The sequence below is a fragment of the Polypterus senegalus genome, chromosome 2 (genome assembly GCF_016835505.1).
Source record: "Polypterus senegalus isolate Bchr_013 chromosome 2, ASM1683550v1, whole genome shotgun sequence".
NCBI classification, from domain to species: domain Eukaryota; kingdom Metazoa; phylum Chordata; class Cladistia; order Polypteriformes; family Polypteridae; genus Polypterus; species Polypterus senegalus.
Window position 1 is genome coordinate 125,325,035 of NC_053155.1, and position 23,173 is coordinate 125,348,207.

The following is a 23,173-nucleotide window of genomic DNA, read 5'->3' on the forward strand; positions in this document are numbered from 1 at the left end:
GTTCAACTCTAAAAGGAAATCAATCCTGGATTTAATCTTTTATTTATTGGTGTTAAAATCAATCATTAATCTTGGTTATGATCGACTGGTTGGTTCCTGCGTTACACCTAGTACTGCTGGAATGGGCTCCAACATGCTGAGAAATGGATGGATGGGTGAATGTATGCTTGGCTTTGTGGTGGATGGCCGGGACCCTTGCCCGGTTGGGACACCTCGATGATGGAAGGACCAGGGAAAAGTACATATCCACAACAATACCTCCACTGGGTCGCAAGAGGGCAGCCTCCCTGGATTGCATCACGACCACGGGCTTGGAGCTTGGAGGCTCAACCCTGTTTGGGCCCATGGTCACCGCCAGGGGGTGCCTGGACAGTCCCAAAGCCATGGACTGCGGCACTTCCACCACACCCGGAAGTGCTGCTGGAAGAGGATCCGGGAACATGTGGAGTACTTCTGGGGACCCTTACAGCACTTCTGCCACACACGGGAGTGCTGCCAAAGGTAGATAGGAGTGCACCCGGAGCACTTTCGGGTGCACAATAAAAGAGGCCGCCTCACTACATTCCAGGAGCCGGAGTCGGGAGGTGGTGGACAGAGCTTGTGTGGAGGATTGTAGGCGGTAAAGAGAAGAAGAAAAGAAAGAAAGAGAGAAGAAGAAACTGAGGCTCTTGGTGGTTATTTGTGCACTGAGTAATAAGAAAAAGAAAATGAAAGGGTGTATTTTGCACTTGTGTCTTTGTGCCTGTGTGTTTCTGGGGCTGATACTCCACAGCTTGCGTAACATAAATTATATTACTGAAAATAAAACACAATGGACAAATTGGGACAGACAGTTGCTTACCTTCCTGAAAATGATTCTTTGCATTATTTATACTGCTTTCCTTTTTCCTTGAAGTCTGTCGGAAGAGATTATTGCAGTCTATACTTTCTACAAAAATAGAAAGATCAGAAATTACTGGATGTCAGTAATGAAATTTGCACAAAAACGTTTCATTTTTATTCACACTAGAACTTACAGGCAAAACTTAAAATGCTAAGTAATAATCATTTCATAAGACACAAAAATATCCCCACCAACAATATATAAGACATTTAAAAAATATAGTTTTACTTTTTAAAAAGTGTATTATTTGGTAACAGATCTACTTTGATACTTTCAGAAACTGGATATTTTGGATTGATTGGCTACATTCAAAATGCAGAATTCACAGTGGCATATTAAAATAACACTGCACGCAAATATTTTTGGGGTTGCACATCACAATGTTGGATTGCAAATTGTTTTAGTAGATAACACAATAACAGTCCTCTCTGAATTTATCAATGGATGCATCTCGGCTTATCACAGTATGACAGTACTGGCCAAGAACAGAGTGTATGCTGTAAAAGCTCCCACCTTAAACCTCACTTTATGTTTCTAAAATACTGGTGAAATGGATGATGCAGCGAAAAGCTACCGGGTGTAGTGGCAAGCATTGGCAGCATACATCATAAAGTAGTGACTTGCCAAAATTAGTAGAGCCTTTCAGTGGGCATGAAAGAGGTAATTTTATTATGTTGTGATAACCCTGCTTCCCAAAAACTGCTGCATTATCTGTATATATGAGCACTTCCTGAATCTTATGAAAAAATGTGCAAGTAAATTGATTTGTCATACTAGCCAAGTACTTAAAATAATGTAACAAAAATGATAAAAAAAATCATTGTTGATGCTATTAAAAGATACCACAAGGAACTTCTGAAAGTCACTAATTTTCGTGACCCAAACAGTGCCCAGGTGTTCAAAAGGATGTGCGAGGATAACAATGACTAAGTTTATTAAATTTGATTCACAACATTTCTTGATGACAGTTAAAACAACCAAGTAATATCGTTATTACATAGTATTTAGTATGCATCACTGAACAATGTAGAATTTGAAGAACAGTAGGAACAATTGTTCAATTAAGTTGCAATTTGATGAGTATTATTTAATATATGTTATATATACATGTTATCCTTGAAAATTAAAGTTTATGTAAAAGTGATTTCAGTAAATTAAAATCAGTAAATATTTTAATGGTATTCATATAATGCACAACAAAAGTAGCATCTTTATACTTGAATAAAATAATGCATTGTTGTAAAATTATTCATAATTCATAAAAATGTACATACCAAAAGATTCATTGTGAGGCGTCGACCTTGGTATTGGAGCCCTCAGAGATGGAAAAGATAAAAGACACAAAAAACATTTTTTTATGGTAACCATTAAAAAAAATGCATTTTTTATTTGGACTTGTGATAAGTGAGTGCATGTCTGTATATACCTCATTCCTTTATTAAGAGACTTTAAGAAGCCTATAGCACACATTTTGTCTATAATCCTATCCACTGGCGAATTCTTCATATATTATCCAGGATAGTGTCTCCTGGTACTCAGTTTTCCTACTACATCTTCAAAATGAAGTATATTAGTTTGACTTCCAAATATATATTGGAATAATATGAATAATTGAAAATCTGTACATAAAGATGTATCTTGCATTGGACTTGTGCCCTATCCAGGATGGCTTACCGTGGTGCCAGGTAGGCACCCACTCCTTTTACCAGAAACTGAATTAAGCAGTTTCATTAACTAAATAAATGGTTTGCAACAATTACCCTTAAAACAGTAATATACTTTATTATTATCATGATTATTATGATATGAAACCACAGGAATGAATTATAATTATAGCTTTACGAAACAAATTTTAAAACCATTAACTATAAAGATCATACTGTAGTTGTATGGAATAGTACTAATTATAAAAAAAAAAAAACTTGAAACATTCCTATTATGCCACAGAGAAAATCCCTAAATCCTGCTTGTAACCATATTCCAGTACTATCAGGAGCAAAGCAGTATTGCTATAAAAAAGCAGACATTTAATATTGTACACTTAAAAACTTACTGTGTTATTTTAATTGGGACACTTTTTAGTTATTAATCTTTAGTCTTAAAGGATTTATTAGTTCTTACAAAAATAACAGGAGATGCCTAACTTAAAGTAGCCATATGATAAAAAGTAGACAAGCGTTTATTAACTGGATAAAACAGTTCCATTGGAAATATTCATATTTAACAGATACATGCTCAAAGAGAAGTATAAATCTATAACAGAGATCAAAACTAAGATCTGACAATAACCTTCTCTATGTTCCTAACACATGTTTATAATGGAGGGCTTGCTACTTGGGGCCTCAGCCTTGACTGAACTCAGGGAAAGTCTTCTGCTTTCAACGGATAAGAGTGTTAAAAACTCTTGAGATGGAAGCTGCTTAGAAGGTTATGCTAAAGAGGATTTTGTTAATGCGTGTTTTAAAAAAAGTTAGCTTTAAAACTCAGCACGTTTAGCACTTTAAGTCTTTCTAAAGTGAGGTACTGCCTACTTACTCATTCTTGCTTGTTACAAATAATATATATTATTTAGACTTGGAAGTGTTAGTTGTCATACTACTTAAATGTAAGAATATAATAATTTATTTACATATTCATATTATTTTTGACAAACAGTGCCTTATGTAAAACATGAAATACGGTTTTATATTTACCTCTAAAGGAACCACAAACTAATTTATTTTATAAAATGTTGGTATTCATTTATCAATTTTAAATGTTCATATTCTTTGTTTAATTCAAATTATTGTTATGAGTTTTATGACTTGCACGGGAGAGAAATTACAAAAGTTTTTTTTGCATAGCTAATGTCATTATATAGATTTTTTTTAATCCAACTGTGGTCCCCGGCCGGGCTGGAGGACCAGAGGAGGGCTTGTGCCTCCTCCAGACCACAAGGGGGTGATCGCCCTAGTTGTATTGGGGGCCACAGGTAGAGGGCTTGGAAGCCCAACCCTGTAGGGGCCCGCGGCCATCGCCAGGCGGTGCCCAGGTGGACTGAGGAACCCTGGAGCCCAGCACTTCCGCCACACCACAGAACAGGTGACACCCGGACGGCTTCCGGGTGCACAGCCGGCACTTCCGCCACACAGTGGTGTGTCCAAAGGAGAGTGCCAGGAAGCAGCTGGAGCCCATCCGGGTTCCCACTTAAGGGGCCGCCTCCCTCCAGTCATGAGTGGATGTTGGGTGGAAGAGGACAGAGCTGGAGAGAGGACGGAAGGCGGCCAAAAGAGAGGCATTAGACTTGTGAGGCCTGGACATTTGGGGGAACGGTGCAAGAGGCACTGGGGGTGCACGTGAGCACTATTTGTAAATAATTTATGTAAATAAACGGTGTGTCGTGAAACTATGTTGTCCGTCTGCCTGTGTCCGGGTCCCAGTCCACACCAACACAATAATAATAATAATAATTGTATCAAATGCACAATATCATATATTATGCTAGTCATTCCCCTGCCAATATTACAACATGTTTGTCTACATCATTATCCCTCAAAAAATAGTGAAAACAACAACAACATTTATTTATATAGCACATTTTCATACAAACAGTAGCTCAAAGTGCTTTACATATTAAAGAATAGAAAAATGAAAGACACAATTATAAAACAAAATAAATCAACATTAATTAACATCGAATAAGAGTAAGGTTCAATGGCCAGGGGAGACAGAAAAAACAAAAAAACTCCAGACGGCTGGAGAAAAAATAAAATCTGTAGGGAAAAATAATCAGAAAAATACTTAATTCTAATTAGGCTGCTATTATGTAAAATCTCTTAATTGACCCCTGTTTAGTGAACTTTTGTTTTTTCACTTACATAAAGAAATACCTATTTCATCATAAAAATATTAGAACATAAAAAATTTGACAAATGAAAGGAATCCATTCAGTCCACCAAGCACATTTAGTTAACCAAGAATGAATGTATCTCAATATTGCATCAAGATATTTTAGAAAGGTTGTCAAGGTTTCTGCTTTAACATCTTAACTCAGAAGTTTGTTTCACTTTCCCATAACCCTTGGTGCAAAGACATGTTTCCTCACTGTCATCACAAGTGCATATGCCCTTAACATGCACTGATGTCCTTTAATTATATGTTAACATTTTACTCTGACAAATCCTTAATAATCAACATCTCTAGCCAAGAAAAGAAATTAAAAATAATACTAAAGTGTGAGTATCCACCCACAATAAATAGCTCTTAAAGGGCCTAAGCTAGATCCATTCATCCATTTTCCAACCCGCTGAATCTGAACACAGGGTCACGGGGGTGTGCTGGAGCCAATCCCGGGCAGGAAGCCAACCCACACACCAAGCACACACCAGGGACAATTTAGAATCGCCAATCCACCTAACCTGCATGTCTTTGGACTGTGGGAGGAAACTGGAGTACCCGGAGGAAACCCACGCAGACACGGGGAGAACATGCAAACTCCACACAGGAAGGACCCAGGAAGCAAACCCAGGCCTCTAAGCTAGATCCAATAGTGCTAAAAAGAAAAACAAAATGAGACATTCAACAATGTGCAAGAAAGTTTCCAAAACCCTACAAGAAAACAAGGAAACATCAAACAGAAAATTAAGGAAAAATCTGGAAGTTGGGTCCCAGGAACTGATTGTTATAATTGTCTGATATGTATAGTGCTTCTTTTCACATTTTTTTCAGTTTCCTTTAAGCTGGAATATTAATCTTGGTGTCATTTTCTGGATTTTATCACCTAAGTAATCAAATTCTGAAATTGGAATTTTGTTTAAAACTTCTGTTTGGAAGTTATGTATCTTAAATTGGCTTTTCCCAACACCATTTTTGTTTTGGGGATCACATGAGTTGCAATGTCTGTTTCCATGAGGATTTCCCAAGAAGCACTGGGTTTGCACCATTAATATAAAAATCAACCTAAAATATTTAATAGCATCTGAGATTTGACCAAACCTAGCATACTTTGAACTTTGATTACTGGAATTTTGAAACACACCTCTGTCCCTTGACTACAATTTCTGGCTTGAATTTTGATTTTAATGTTTCTTGCTTTTTGCCTTTCAGATTTGATCCTTGCTTTGCCTTTGACTCTGTTCTTTCTCCTGGCTTCTTACTCTTTAATTATTTTGACTGACTGCCCTTTTTACAGTCAGTAGGTACACTGATCATGTAAGCTGATAACCATACAATGTTTCAATGTTTCCTTTTACAGTCAGAGTAAAATGTCATATGTCAAATATCACTAAAATGTCATAGGTTAAAGTATGCAGTCATGAATACTGTGAGTTTCAATATTACAGCAATCTTAAACACAGGGAGATAACAGAAGAACAAAAATAAATGATAGAAATGGACAAAAATGTGAAAGCAAAGTCATTAGACTGTAAAATCTGACATAAGGATGAAGGAAATAAATAATTGAAAAAATCTTAAATGCAAAATAATTGTTTACCAAATAAATGAAACATTTCAAGAAGATATATATTTTTTAATAAGAGGACAGTAACCACTATAGAAGATACAGCTCAGTAATTTTTAAATAAAAAATAATATCACTTTTTAACCTTAGGACTTTAAATTGTGTAAGATTAAAAGATAAAAGGAAATATCAATTCTAAAAGTCTTGTAAATACAAAATTTGTAAATGCCAATAATAACTGTTAGTTTATTTTTATCTATAGTTATGTACCTTTTATCAACAGTATTTTAAAAGACATTTTTTCTGGCTTCCATTTTTAAATTGTTGCTAAATATGCAAGGCTGTCCAAGTAAAAGTCTCTACACACGGACATGTATTATCCTTAGATTTATGTCATGAACTACAGTATATTTATTCTAGTGGCTTCAACAGCAACTCTAACTTTTTAGCACTCATTTGTCAAAGTACTTAAAATAAACTTTTTTTTTAATATATTGAAAATGTATGGATTCTGTTTTTAAAAACAATTTTATGGATTATCAACAGGGAGCATTCTGTTTGAGCCACTGTTTTTAAGACTAGCTTTTCTGCAATTTTCTGAATAGGTTTTTTTTACATAGAACTTTAAATATGGCTTTAGAGAGTTTTACTATTTTTACAGGTGAATTTATGGTGAGTTTATGATTTTTAGAAATATATCCAGACAGGTTTAAGATGCTTTTAAATTGGAATTAATTTGTATACTATATATGCCACAGCCTGCTCCTTGAAACATATTTCCTCTAAATCTAATCATCAAAACAGTAGTGATTGAGGGTACCCTCATTAAGGGTTTATACGTTACACTCCATGCATACTTGATCAGTTAACTGCTTGCTACCACAGAAAAGTCTGCTCCTTTAAACATCATTCATACAGAAACCAACATATGCAAATCAAAATATACAGTATGTAATAGAGGTGAACTAAGCAACTAACTGATCATAGTAGGATGTTCGTGCTAAATGTGGTGATTGCAACATCTCTGAGACAGCTGCCTTCCTGGAACTTGTTTACATTACAGCTTCTAGAATTTATAAAGAATGGGATGTGAGAAGTGAAAACACCTTATTAATTAGAAGACTTGTTTAAGCTAGCAGAAACACCACAAATGCTCAATTACCAGCTGTTTTCAACTGTGATATGCAGAAAGACCTCTCTTACCACATAGTGCAATGGATTTTGAAGTAGATGAGCTACAGCTAAAGATAGCCTCTTTTGGTTCCACACCTTCCAGCTAAGAATAGGAAGGTGAGGCTTTAGAAGGCACCAAAACTAGATGAGTGGAGACCGAATGCATGTTGATTGGTCTGGCAAATCTTGATTTCTTCTGCAATGTGTGTAAACAGCTTCAGTCTAGACAGTTGTTGACAGGGTAAACCGAATAAGGAATGTTTTCCTGGCTCTTAATATCAATAGAACATCACTTGAATGACACAGTGTACCTAGGATTTGCTGACCATAAAACTCCCTTTATAACTACCCCTTTTAGCAGGATAATATGCCATACCACAAAACATGCATCATCTCAAGATAGTTCTACATGGTGACTTAATTTTACACCAATGGCCTTTTTGGCCTCCCAGTGTGATTTGGTGGAGTGTGAGGTTTGCAGCATGAGTGTTGTTATGATTGGTGTATTTTATTACCTTTTTCTGACTTTTATAAGGATCTTTTAACATAGATGCATTTAAACAGAGTTTTTGACCTCAAGAAATAAAATTTTAGCACTTGCTATGTTGATTCCGAAAAGATTTGTAATTTTTGACCATGTTCCCATGGCATCATGTTGGATTCTTGACAGGGCTGCCATTTTACTAGCCTTGCATCAGCCATCGCCTAAGGTAGTGGTTCCCAGACTCGGTCCTAGGGAATTTTTACTCCAACCAACGTCTGTTGTTAATTGCACTCCTAGACTAATTAAGTGAGGTGTTATTTCCCAGTTTCTGTTTTTTGAGATCAATGTAGAAATTATAATTTTTAAGTTTTAAATACTATTCTTATCTTGATTTTCATTGTACTTGTCCAGGTGTTCTGGTTATTTAATCCTTTATTTACTAATTAGTGTGTCTGATTCTGAAGTCGTTTCAGCCCTTTATCATTCATATCTACACTCTTTACCGAGGTGTCTGCCCTTCTTGATTTTTAATTGTCATAATTAGGATATATCGAAAGAGCAAACTACACAGAAAAGGACAAAATAATAGGATAACAACAAAAGAGAGTTAAGCATGTAAAGCTATACCAAAAACAGAAATATTTCTAAATGTATTATAAATGTAAAAGTAATATTGATATGCTTTTCCGAATGAAGAATAAGAGAAATAAAAGATCAGTTAATCAAATGAGATGAGTTATTATCAATTATTATCAATGATTGTGAATATGGTTGGAACAAAAACCTACAGCCACAGTGGGTCCCCAAGACCCCACTTTGTTAGGGGATTTTGCACAGCATGTGACATCATTGGTGAAACTGGTTAAAGGGTCACCACATCTTTCTTATCCTACTTTGGACCAAATAAACATTTGGTGTGCAAATTTCTATGTTTCCCTTAACATTTTTTTTACTGAACTTCTGACTTGTTATTTGTCATTTTTGTTTAGTGTTTTCTGGTTGGTTTGAAAAATCTTTTGTGTTCTTCCTAGTATCGACCCTTACTTCATCTCCTGACCCCATTAATTTAAACGTTTCTCTGATTTCTGTTGAGTCAGACATGTGTCCAAAAACATTAGGAATTACTTGATGCTACTAAGTCAGCATGGATCAAAATCCCAAAGATCAATTTCCAACATTTTGTTGAATTTATACCTTGAAGAAAGAGGTACTTTTCAGTACTAGATAGGAGCATCTAATAAAGTGTCTACTGAGTGCAATTGGTCATTATCAGATCAAAAAACACTTTCATTATACATCAGTTCATCCATTTTCAGAAGATTACATTATTTATCTATCTATTTATTTATTTATTTTTACAGGATATGTGGTGTCAGGGCCTATCCTGGAAGCTTTAGGTGCTAAACAGAAACCAGTGCTTGATGAGACACGAGTCAACTTCTGGGTCTCAAAATGGAACAGTTGAGATTTATCAGTTGAAGTAACTAGAATACTAGGAGAAAATACAAGATGACAAAATGAAAAAGAAGAAACTCCACTCAGCTAGGGGTTGAAGCAGAAATCATTAACACCCAAGTCTTTCGGCTTGTGAAGCAGTAATTCCACTTACCCATACCACCCTATATGACATTGTATACCCATTAATTTAAGAGAGAATGAAATTAATGTTTAACACTTTCACATTCCTCAGTTGTTTTATTTTGTCAGTGCAGAGCCAATTTAAATACATTACACAATCTAATACTTAGTGTGGCATTTAATGTTCTTTAAACTAGAACATAAATAGACAGCTGACCCAAGGCTTAAAAGGGGAAAGTCCTGCTGAGAACATACACTGTGGTACAGCTGCAAGTATCTGAAAGCTTTCACTAACGGCATTATCTTTTATATGAGGTTAGTGTGTCTTAGCCCTCTTCATAAAGTACACGGGTGAGCAACAGCGCTCTAAGGGTTCTGCTATTTACAAACCTAAAAGGTTTTCAGGGATCTTTTCAAATAAATGCATCACAAAAAAATAAAATTTTACAGACCTTCTTTTTTTCTTCTTTAAATCCACATTACGAGAATGCAACAATTCCTGAAATAAAGAAAGCGTTATGTTATTGGTACATGGCTCTATATTATGCAATAATCAGCAGATACCTTTCAGATTACACAGACCATCAGGGACCATGATGTACAATAGCATATATTCTTTTTTCACTGCTTCTTCTAAGGGCTTCCTAAATTGTATAAGTAAATCCCTTAAAATATTGAAAAGCTTCATTTATTATTGGCAGTTCTTGTCAAGTGGGTTATGAAATGGTTATAAGCTGATTATATTTAACCTGGGGGCAGGAATAAATAGCTCCTACTCTTATACGTGGAGTGGTCAAATAATAAGAAAGTGTAATTCAGAACCAAGTTAAATGTAACACATTTAGGCCATTACTCTATGAATGTAGAAAGGGGGTATTGAAATTTCAATTGCCTCATCCCATCATTTTATACAATATTTTCAAGTGATACTGCTCAGACAAAACTATAAAGTAGCTTAATTGGACATATAAATGATTTCTAAGCAAAGTTTCCACTCCTTTGAGGACTTTTACCTAAATTCCTCTGACCACTTTACAAAGGTTTGTAAACTGGGCAAAGCATAAAAACTCTTCAGCACAATTCCCTTTTGCATTATTGTTGAATATTTTGTGTACAAAATCGGATACACACTTTCTAGATCCAAATTTTTTTTTAGACTTATTTTTTACTCAAATAAATATCCAAAAACTCCAGATACTCTTCATATAAATATATATTGACTGGGATTTGAAATTAAAGTAAAGAAACAGGAAAAATCACTTTCAAAATAATCTACAACATGTGTTTTTAGGTGCGTTTGCATATAATGCAAATAGCACCTACCGCAATATCCAAGTCTGTATGTCTGACCATCTCTCTGTCCACATGAAACTTTCTGTTTACTGATTCAATTTTACCAGTTACTTCAACTTGTATATTTTTTTATCTTTTACTTGTGCGGAAGCTAGTACACCTCGCAACAGGACATGTGATGGGGCAGGTCAAAGGTAGACAGGGTTAAGTGACAGACTGTGACATTAGATGTGTATTTATTATTCAGTTCATTAAGGTACCATGTAAGCACCACCCCTTACTATACCAGAATGCAGAGGTAGGTCTTGTTATGTGCTAACAGTGCGACTGCATGGTGTCTGCACAAACTTCATCCTTAGCAGCAGTATTTGCTTGCCCTTTGAAATTAAAGTAGGTAAGTGACATGAAGATTATGTTTGCAAATGTAATAAAAGCAACTTAACTTATGTACAAATGTACAAAAACATATGTAGAAATATATGAAAGATGATTTGGTGACACTTCACACTAAAGTGACTAAATGCGTACTCAGTATTTCCTTTACACTAAAAACAGCTTCACGACTGCATTATCTGAAGTTTAAAGATTAATAGGGGCTGGACAGCACATCTGCCTGGGGGATTGCCAACCAGGATCCCCAGCCGTTTCATTGTGCGGTGGGTGTAGCATCGTGCTGTACCAGTGCATGCTTCCCAACCTGACCTGACCTGACCCAACTATTTCTCTGACACTGTAATTTTTGGTCAAATTGCCACAACAGTCTATCATGTTCAGTGGCAGCTTACAATTTTAGTTGGAGATTTCACCACAAATTGTAACTCTACACTGTGTACTTCTTCGTTTAAGAAATCTGAACAATAGCGAGAGACTATCCATATCCAGTAACAGCTAAGAACAGCACATGAATCTTTTCATCACTTGTGGCAGTCTGCTATCAATGAAAGCAATTTCAGCCACATGATAATTTAAAATAATATTAAAGCATATTTCATGTGCACTACTAGTATATGTAATTACATTCTACATTGACTTATTTTTGAATATGACTCACTGTTACAAAATAGCTTTTAAAATTGTGATAAACTCTTTAATGAAGTGAATAGAAAATTTTAAAATGCTCCAACTTTCCAAACAGCTAACCAAGTCTCTGAAAGCACCTAAATATTAGGCCATGCACACATTTTCTTACTTTTTTGTTTTTATTGCTTTTGTATTCTCTTTTTCTGTCATGTGGGTATTTCTGGAACATGACTAGCAATTATAGCATTAGAGTAAAATACACTAAAAGGTCACCTTGTTTAAGAATTATCATCTTGAGCTGATTAAATTAATTGAATACAAACATACATTAGCTTAAATAAGAATACATGCTATGCAAACATTACTCTTAGGCAGTGCAATAATCTAGGGTAAACTTGAAATATAAATGTTGCAAAATTAAAAATAGCTTACAACTTTTACTGTATACACTTAAAGGCATTTGAACAGTGTGGCTATATGAGTCTCAATTTCTTATGAAGAAAAAACAGAAAGCTGCCTTGCAGATCATTTCTGGGTACACCATAGGGCTATCAAACTCAAAACCCTCTCCAAGCTCACTGTGGTATTTTCCACTTATATTAATTAGAGTCACATTGATAAATCAGCACCCTAACACAAAGAAATAAAGTCACAGCTCAAAGAAAAAACAAGCTAAAGCAATTCTCAAACTTGGTTCCCACAAGTCCCAGCACTGAATAACCAAGTAAATCTTTCAACCTTATCTTGTACTGTCAGATCATTTTCAAGTTTTCTGTTTCCTTCCTGTTTCACTCACCTGTGTGTGTTCTCTGCTTACTCAACTTCAAAATGCTTTACAAATAAGATTATGCATTTAGATAATGCCTTCCTACAGTGAATACCATTTACAGTATGACAACTTACACATACACAGTTATAATTTATAACGGTTTATTATTACAGTTTAGTTTAGTTTATGTAGGGTAGTTGAGTTACTCAGGATTTAGACACAGATACAGAATTAAATATAAACAAATCATAAACATGCACCTACAGTGCATCAGTCCTGCCCAATCTTGTTTCATCAAAAATATCTGTGATCAATACTCGATACAAACTCCTGAAATAAAAAAGCAATTCATTGACAGACTGGAGACTTCTGAAAGAAAATGGCGGTGTCAGAAATTTTGCAGTTAACTTTCTTGCCTCAAGTCACCAACTTTCTGGAAATTAAGTGTAGGTGCTATTCTTATTTCTGATTATATACTAGCAAAGGAAGGACAACACATACAGCAGTGACACTTGAAAATATTGTCACCTTTAAGTTATTGATATTTAAGCAATCAACTTTACCTTTAATTTTTAATCAAATATGCATATATATAATGATACTCTGGGCATGTACGGCCGCCTTAACCCAACACACACAAGCAGAGACACAAATAAGCACACAACACCTTTTTATTCAGAGGTGAGGCAGCACTTTTTCCTCGCTCCCCAGAGCACGGCACAGTACAGCACCAAAGTACACTGTTCACAGTCCTTTTCTTCTCTTCATCTCACTCTCAGTCTTTCTGCCTTCACTTTCTGGAAAGCTTCATCTTCCTCCTCCCAATTCTGGCTCCCTGAATGGTGTGAGGCGGCCCCTTTTATGTTACTCCTTTTAGTGCTCCAGGTGGCTCATTAACATTACCTGGAATCACTCCCAAGTGTGATGGAAGTTTAATGTAAGGCTCTGCAGCTCCCCCAGAAGCCCCCACGGAACTGAACAGGGCTACACCAAGCTCCAACTCCCAGCATGCCCTGCAGGAATCCGTGGTGCCACAGCTGCCCAAGAGGGGTGCCCTCTAGTGTCCCAGGGGAGGTAGTGCCTCATAGTGCCTTCCATCCAGGTGGCATCCTGTTTGGGTAATGGCCGTGGCCGCCTGTCATAAATATATATATATATATTTTTAATGCAAATATGTTGCTCTGCCATTAATGGTTGAGGTTTAAAAGAAGCATGTCACACTAGGATGCATTTCCAGTTTTTTCCTGATTTTTGAAAACTTCTGCAAGACTTTGTTTGCTGTGTATTTCTGAAAAGGATATAATTCTTGTTATCAAACAACTTATCCAAAATGTTGCTCTGAAAAATTATACAGAAGTATTTTTGAAAATGGTAAGTTTCAATATAAATTTAAAAAAAGTTTTATTGATAGCATTCTCTCTTGTAACTGGTCATGTTCCTCAAATTGTGTAAAATATATTGCATTTTATGATGAAAATCATTATATACACAGTTTATATTGTAATCCACTAGGGGGCGTACCGGCACCCTAACCCCCGACACAGACAGGCAGGACACAGGCTCAATTCAACACCCATGTTTATTTATAATTAAAAGGGCACAAACTACCAACACCACACTAATATACAGTCCATTCCCTTCCTTGCCGCCAGTCCATCCACCTCCATTCTTCCTCAGGCTTTGTTCATTCCTTCCTCCCGACTCTGGCCCCTCATTAGAGTCAGGCGGCTCATCGCTATTACCTGGAATCACTACCTGGAATCACTCCCAGGTGGGCTTTAGGTCCTCTACAGGCCCTGAAACCCAACCCCTGGCGGCCCCCCCAGAACCCAACAGGGTTTCACCAAACTCCAGTTCCTGGCATGCCCTGCGGAAATCCGTGGTGCCACAGCTGCCCAGGAGGGCTGCCCTCTAGTGCCCCGGGGAGATATTGCCTCATCAATTCCCTTTCCCTTGGTCCTTCCACTGTACTGGCATCCTAGCCAGGTAGTGGCTGTGGCCACCCATTGCAATATTCATACATACACAGACACATACATATATATATATATATATATATATATATATATATATATATATATATATATAAACAATTACATACAGAACAGTATAAAGCGGTATATGCTTTCACATTGTCAGCTATAATAGATCAAAAGCTGCAACATTTCAATAACCTGGATACATACTACCTTATAGAAGGGAACATTTTGATCCAGATTGTAAACGTCAATGCTATACATGTCGCTTGCATCTGATATTCATATTTATTTGTCTTTGAATGAATTCTGTCACAGCCCTGCTATAAGCACATCATATGTTAAATGAGACTTAATGCTTACCAATGAGATGGACTTCTCTGCCCCCTGATTTTGTAGTATCCCCTCAGTTTGTACAGCAGGGCTTGTTGGTCTACTGCTTGCTGTATAGTCCTGAGTATCATGTGGATCTTGGACTGGTTCATAAAGACTGTCCATAGAGCCCTCCTTTAAAGAATGATTAAAAAAATCAGAATGAGTTCTCTATTTTTTAAAGTTAAGAAATTGACTAAGAGGACTTTCTTTAAAACTGCATTTTTTAAGCAAGATTACAACATATTTTTTGCTCAGGAAAAGTCAGTACTGTAACATAAATCCTCACAAAAAAACAAAAACTAGTATTATAAAATTAGGCCATATGGAGACAAACTTTATGTCAGATATCAGGAAGAATATAACCTCTGCTGTAACAGACTGATATCCCCATAAACCACTTTGATTGAAAGAGCGAACACCCTATTTTCTATTGTGTCTAGATCTGAGTCTTGATTGCCATACTATATATTTAGAGACAGTTGCAAAGGTCAAAAGATAGAAATTAGCAAGTAAAATTATTGCAACAGAAAGACATATCATAACACAATCTCACATCTCTAAATCTGTCTAATTCAGGGTCAGAAGCGGCCAGAACCTATTCTGTCAGCATCAGGCGCAAGGCAGGGTCCAATTCCGAACAGGGCAGCAGTCCATAAATTGTGGAGTCACTCACCCTGGACCATTTTACAGGAGATAAGTAACCAAACGAGCACATTTTGAAAATTTAGGAGAAAAGAAAACATACAGGCACCTGGAGAACATGGACAATCAAAGTACACCTTCACTAGGCCTAGGGAAAATACAGTTAAAGGGATAAAAACATTTAAGGAAAAGACAACAGAACACTCCAAACATTTTGGTGATGGTATACAGTGAAAGTGCTTGCCACATGTCTAGAGACTGAAAACCAGGAAAAACCTCCATTTCTTAGTAAACTGCCCATGTCTCCCTAACAGCTCAGAATGCACATTTACTATAAATATGTCTTCACATTTCATGCTGGACAAGATAGACAGACAAAGATGTATATATAAGTATGAGTATATATGGATGTACTTCATATGTTGCATATGCTGGTTACAATTTTAAATTTAAATATCAGTACATCCCTCTTAATTGCCAATTAGAAGGGTACTACAAATAAACTGGAATATGTTGAGAGAGATAGATAGATAGATAGATAGATAGATAGATAGATAGATAGATAGATAGATAGATAGATAGATAGATAGATAGTGATCATGGTGATTAGTGTCATGGAATGTGCAAGTACAGTATGTTTGTGAGCAGACCCCATAATAGAATGATAGCCTTGTGTCTACTTCTAGCTTCCCAAGATCACACACACACACACACAAAAATGAATTAATCTGCCTTGGTAAATAGATGCTGGCATGGAAAGGCATTCATATGAAAAACACAGCAAAAAAAAAAAAAGCCTGGTCAACTAAAGAATACAGATTTTTTTAAAGAAGTATTAATTTAACTCTGGTTTACAAATTCAAGAACATCCAAGATGGACCAGTATTGCAGTAGAGCAGGACGGTGGCATACCAGTTAGTGTTGTCACTTCACAACTGCAGAGTCCTGCATTGTTGCCCTGGCCCAAACATGAGGTCTGTATTGGTTTTATTCAGTGAAGTAGATGCAGGTTAGGTTAATTGGCGATTCTAAATTGGCCGTGTACGATTAAGTATACTGTTGGTGTGTGGACAATGATGCCTTTTGATGGACTACCAGAACTGCTTTGCACCTAGTGATTCTGGGATGGGCTTCAGCCCCATAACAATAAACTGATTTGAGTGGGTATAGAACCTGGCTGGCTGAAATAGTCATATTACACTGGCAATAAAATGTGCAGCACTGGGTTTCAGTTACTCTAAAAGAACTTGAATTTTAGTAGTTTTTTTTATAAATTGATACCTTATGTTAAAATATGTCACTCACCAAAACAATGTACATTACACTTAAAACTGATTGTTAAATGTCAAAAGTAAAGCACTAAGTCGATTCACTCCAATGAATCAAGCATAACAATAACGTAAAAAGTGCACTCAGCTAGTGTACCAAGAGCCCAGAAATGACCAACCTTTAACTTGTGATCGTATTTAGGGAACTATGAGAGCAAATATAGTTTTGCTGTTGACCCCAAGAAGATGAAAACTCGAAACTGTTATGCTTTAAAGTCTTTATCCACATTGACATTATATTATTTACTTTAATAATGGTTTAATATCTGTAACATTTTAACTTAAAAATAAGGAAGTGTCTATCTATCTACATTAATGGTTTACGGACTTGGAGAAATAACTAAAATATTTCATAAGAAATTATTAATATAAACAATTCTCTTTGGAGAACAAAGCTAAGGAAAAATAATATGACAGTAATAAAATAAGAGCACATAACACTATCCATTTGTGAGTCTCAGCAAAGAGCTTCCTGATCCATATTTATTTCTCACATGAGAATTAAAAAGCAGAGAAGATACCTATAAAGCTGGGCACCACAAAGTTTCTTAAAAGAGCTGAACGTTTGTTTTATTTGGTGAGCTGAAGCCCATTAAACTTACCAGGGAAAAGCAGAAGAGATTCATCCCGCTGCAACAATGCCTGGAACCTGCACAGACAGCCACAGTGGAGGATAGCCTGCAACAAAATGGAGCTGTTGTCTTCACAGCTGTCTTCAGCTTTCCCAGTCCAGATTAATTGAAGGCAAAATCCCTTCAGTAATCCAATAGATTTAGAGCCATTACTAGATAAGACAGACCTCTGCACAAACTGTTTCTAAATTAGACCAGATATCCACAGAAAAGGAAAATAAACAGTGTAGGCTTTTTTCAATTGTACCTGTAGATATATGTATGGAGAATTATTTAAAGTTTAATGGTCCAGAAAAAAACAAACATTTTAAGGAAAGCCAATATAGCTATGTTTTATTTCTGAGTATATTTATACTTCTTCCTGAAAATATGTCTGGGGCAGGTAATTTTTTTTTGCTATCTTGATAATACCTAAACTTTTTATTTTATTTATTTTTGGGTAAAAAAAAATGGAATGGTGGAAAGCCACCAAGTGTGCATTAAAATGAGCCTACTTCTGTTTGCAAAGAAATGAAGTACAAATTTACACTAATGACACACTCAATTAGTCAGTGTGTCTAATTTGGTGTCTGACGATTTTAGTTTAACTTTGTAGCTGCCCATTCATTAGAATCTTCAGTATTGTTATCAGTAGTTGATATAGTTGGCTTGATCTTCAGCTGCTTCTCTCATTTTCATTTCATTCATAGATGTGTTCCTGAGGCAAAATGTTGTTTCAATGTTGTGCTGGAAGTTGACTGTGGATCTATACTCATGGTACACCTTTGGCCCATAAAGAATGAGTATCAGCTACTTTTCTTTGGTGCATAAAGAAAGGAGAACTTCCAAGTTAGCAATGATTTAATATGACTAGAATGAGTGCATTTGGTGTACAAATGATGGGTTGCTTTCTTGAGTCTGTTCAAGATGTAAATTGACATCCAGCGTGAGAGATGGTATATATTTTTGAGATTTTTCCAACTCTCTCTAACTTTACTCTAACTCTAACTTTACTCTTTTGTATTATGATTCCCCAAAATACTGGAGGTCAAAACTGTGTTGTATTTTCTTAGCTTGTGTTATCATCCATGTGTTTTGTGGGTGGGCCTCAAGGTGGCACCAGACAATCACCACCATGAACTGAACTGTACTGTGCTCTACATAACCAGAGGGTGTCCCACAGTACTCGGGTCAGAACGGGTCATTTTAAATGTGCTAGGGAGTCAGAGAGTTTCCTTTAGTTTTGCTGTGCTGGTGCTATTTTTGATTTTCTGTTTTTTTTTTTTTTACCTTTTTGCTTTGTCTTTTGACCACTCTTTGAATACTGTTTTAGGACTTTGTTTGCTTTTGGATTTCCCTTTAGCAGGCATTGTATGTCTTTTGTGCTCTTGCAACTTTAAAGTATTGCAGGGCATTTTTCTGGAAGTGGAAGTGTATGTGTCTGTCTGGCCCGGAAGTGAGAGGAGGAGTCGGGCTAAGGGCTCCACCTCTGAGGATACACAAGTGAGGCCAGCATGTCGGCAAGATGAAACATTTGAAGAGAGAGTCACTCTCTTACCCACTATTACATAAGCGTGGCGAGCACATCGATAAAACGGTGTCCCTTTTACTTTTCCTCCCACCGCTAATACACAAACGTGGTGAGCACGTCAGCAAAACGAAACCTCCAAAAAAAGATGGTCACTTAGCCACTAATGCACAAATGATGCCAGCACATCAGCAAAGTGAAACCTCCTAGGAGAGAGATACTCAGAGTAGTTCCTTTCAATTACCTGACATCTGTACATTTCAATTTTTTTTTCTGACAATTTCAATAGTTTCTAGGACCCGTACTTTTTACAGCATGGGCTTAAACAGCTCATAATTATTTATAAAGAGTCTTTGTTTGCCCTTGTAACTAGCTGGGTTTGATGGTTTCTCCCTGTAGTGGGCATTTTTGGTACTACTTGATTTGGCATTATTTAGTGCTTGGCCCCTACTCATAACACTCATTTAAAAAACTAAATAATTAAACTTAAACTGAAACCAAAAAGAAGAGAAGGTAAACTATAAACAAAGCACTCAAAAAGATGCAAATAGCAGGCAAATAATATTATCAAGAAAGTTTAGAGATAATTGTGAAAGGAAAATACAAAATCCTAAGGCAGAGAAAAATTTTCCATCCATTATCCAACCCGCTATATCCTAACTACAGGGTCACGGGGTCTGCTGGAGCTAATCCCAGCCAACACTGGGTGCAAGGCAGGAATCAAACCCTGGGCAGGGCGCCAACCCACCGCAGGGCACACACACACACACCAAGCACATACTAGGGACAATTTAGGATCGCCAATGCACCTAACCTGCATGTCTTTGGACTGTGGGAGGAAACCCATGCAGACACGGGGAGAACATACAAACTCACGCAGGGAAGACCTGGGAAGCGAACCCACTGTGCCGCCCCAGAGAAAATTTTATTACACCAAAATAAAGTACTTTAAAAGACTCCAGTGAAAACATTACAAATCCTAAGCACAAGTCTCAAGACCTATGCAACATCACCAAATCAATGTAAATTGAGTGAAATGGGACAAAAGTAAAAGTGCTAAAATACCAATGCCACAGCACACTGTTGTGACAGGCAGGTGTCTGATATAGGCACTACTGACTGCAGCTCCTGAGAAGTTTTAATTCACTCTGCTCTTGTAAACTGAGAACACAACTGATGGTAAGGAACCAGGAGATAAATGGAAAACACAGAAAATGAAATGTAAAGAAGACAAAGGTAAAGGATTGGAAAAAAATATATATATAGGTAAAAACCTTGGGAAAGGCAGTCCAAAGAGAGACCCCTTTCCAGGTGGGTTGGACTTGCAGTGGGTGTCAAAAAAAGAAGGTAAACACAATATAATACATGGAACAGAACACAAATAATCATCAATACAATACAAAAGTGCAATAGAAATATTAAAAGTACAAAGCAAAATTCGACAGGAGATGATATTACATAATATGATTTGTATTTGTTCAGAGTTCTGGAGACCTCAGCCATCAAGCTGTCTCCCCCTATTGGCCATTCCACAGCTGAGTCAGTGCTGGGCCAGCCAATCTGATGAAAGGCCCCCTCTACCCGATGATTCCTTCATCAGAGGCAGTCACCCCCTATGCTTACCATGCTCGCTGTGAAGCCCATCCACCAATGTTCTCTGTCCATTGTGAGGGCCTCCAAGCTATGTATTCTATCATCCATTTCAGCTGAGATGACAGCCCATTCCATTGGAAAAATATACTTGTGACTTCCAGCAGGCTTACTCAGTCACACTAAGATAATGAATAAGCTGAGAAGAACTAAGCAAGAAACACATTGCAAAGGTGGTGGACACATGCAGTAGTTCACCTTTAAAATGAATGCATTAAATCAAAATGAAAACAGGTTTTACTTTTAAAGCTAATATGGTTAGGATTATGCCAAGTGAACTATGAAACGTAAATTATGGCTGATTTACAATTGCCACTTATTGGACTGGAGAAACACATGCCATGAAAGGCAACAGAAATAGATGTAAGTCAAAACAATACATATTTATATTGTGCTTAACATTCTTTGATTTTTAGAGGAACTTGTACACCTTATCAAGTTCTCCCTATAAATTCAGGTTAATATCAAAGCAGGAGCTCCCAAATGATTGTTCAGCTTCTCTAATTGCAGTCTTCTGCACAGTCTGATTAAAACAGGTACTTTCATGCCATTCTGCTATACGATTTTTGTGGTCTGGCTTGCATGTGCCTGGCAAGTGCTACAGTTGTTGTCAAACTCACTCCCAATTTGTGTGTTTGTTTATTTAACCTCACCAAGTTATATTAATGAGGGATTTCCATTACTTGTCAACCAGAATCAGTTCAGAGCCAGCTGCTAATCCTCTCTTCTCTTTATCTCTTCCCATCTGCAAAAATACACCAGACATTCTGTTCCTGGGTAGTTCTCCGGCAGACGCTAGTTTTTAATTTCAACCTGGGAATGGGCTGAAAAAGTAAAAGAAAATGTTCATTTGAATTTCTGAATTGTGTTAATGATATCACTTTCTTTGTCTTTGTTTACATGCAAACAAAAATAAGTTTAAAATATACATCACTGTTTGATTTTCATAAAATTGCTTAACCTTTCTTATGTTCCTATATGTGAGGTTGCACTTAATTTCTGGATATGCATTCATTTTACAGTATGCTGTACTGCCATCTCTGACAAGAAAAAATGACTTGGATTCACAAATTTCTTTTATTTTATGTTGACTTCTTATTGTCGCTTTGGGTGAACTTAATCATATCATCAGAAGGCATGTCCTGTCCAAAATACTATGGCATTCCTCCTTTATGTGCATAAACATTACAGACTAAAATAAGCACAGGGACAGTTCTGCTCCCTCCCTATTGTAATTAGATGTAATTTTGTTATCTTCCTAAAGGTTTGCATTCAGTTCTCTGAATGTATTACATAGGACTAGCTGTGCTAAAAGTCTAAGATGAGTACAAATCTAATTAATCAACATAGACCTCAGTGTTAATGTTTGCAATCCACCATGCAATTCAATACATATTTGGTATGGGATTCATAAAAGCAGTGTTAATGTTATAACACTTAATTTACTGGAATGACAGATGCAATGCATTTTATTACTAAAAATGTTTTGGAATGACAGAGACATAGCAACAGGGCAGAGACACAGAAACTTATTCTTTTATTAAGGTGGATAGTTGCTTTGGACAAAAGAGTCTGCTAAGCAAATAAATGTAAAATATAAATATAAGCAAAAATATACCATATATTGCAAATACTTTTGTATAAAGAAGATCCTAGAATTCTTTAGTTCTCTATTTGTAAATGTCACCAATAAATAAATAAATAGAGCAAACAGCTCAGTTATTAGGGTGTGTTGAAAAAGGGAATTCAAAAGTAGTCAGCCAAATTTCAGTGATATGTAATGCATTATTTATAAAGATCAGGGGGAAAATATGTACCAGTTTATAAAACAGCTGCCAAAACAATGTGACAAGAGGGGCAACTAAGGCAGCCAAAATCAGAAACGTGCTTCTGCTTGGGTGATTTATAGGGGGATTGGCACATGTTTAGAGTCATAGCAATATATAGAGTTGGCCGTTTGTCTGGGCAAGAACTATACGCCATGGCAACAACTGAGTACTTGGACCAAAGTTTATCTGATCCTGCCAGACAGTATTGAAGAAACATCTGTCTTCACTTATAGTGGTGTGAAAAACTATTTGCCCCCTTCCTGATTTCTTATTCTTTTGCATGTTTGTCACACAAAATGTTTCTGATCATCAAACACATTTAACCATTAGTCAAATATAACACAAGTAAACACAAAATGCAGTTTTTAAATGATGGTTTTATTATTTAGGGAGAAAAAATCCAAACCTACATGGCCCTGTGTGAAAAAGTAATTGCCCCCTGAACCTAATAACTGGTGGGGGCGCCATTAGCAGCAATAACTGCAATCAAGCGTTTGCGATAACTTGCAATGAGTCTCTGGAGGAATTTTGGCCCACTCATCTTTGCAGAATTGTTGTAATTCAGCTTTATTTGAGGGTTTTCTAGCATGAACC

At 36.5% G+C, this 23,173-nt stretch overlaps 1 protein-coding gene across 1 annotated transcript in view; it reads right to left on the minus strand.

Moving 5' to 3' along the window:
* The window catches only part of LOC120524409, a 40,173-nt gene extending 18,657 nt beyond the window's left edge, over positions 1-21,516 (minus strand). The window contains exons 1-4 of the mRNA XM_039746264.1: positions 21,434-21,516; positions 14,980-15,123; positions 2,158-2,198; positions 842-928 (exon numbers count right to left, since the gene is read on the minus strand). Of these exons, the coding sequence (XP_039602198.1) occupies positions 842-928; positions 2,158-2,198; positions 14,980-15,123; positions 21,434-21,516 (355 nt within the window). The remainder of the gene's footprint in view (positions 1-841; positions 929-2,157; positions 2,199-14,979; positions 15,124-21,433) is intronic.
* Positions 21,517-23,173: the final 1,657 nt, after the last annotated feature.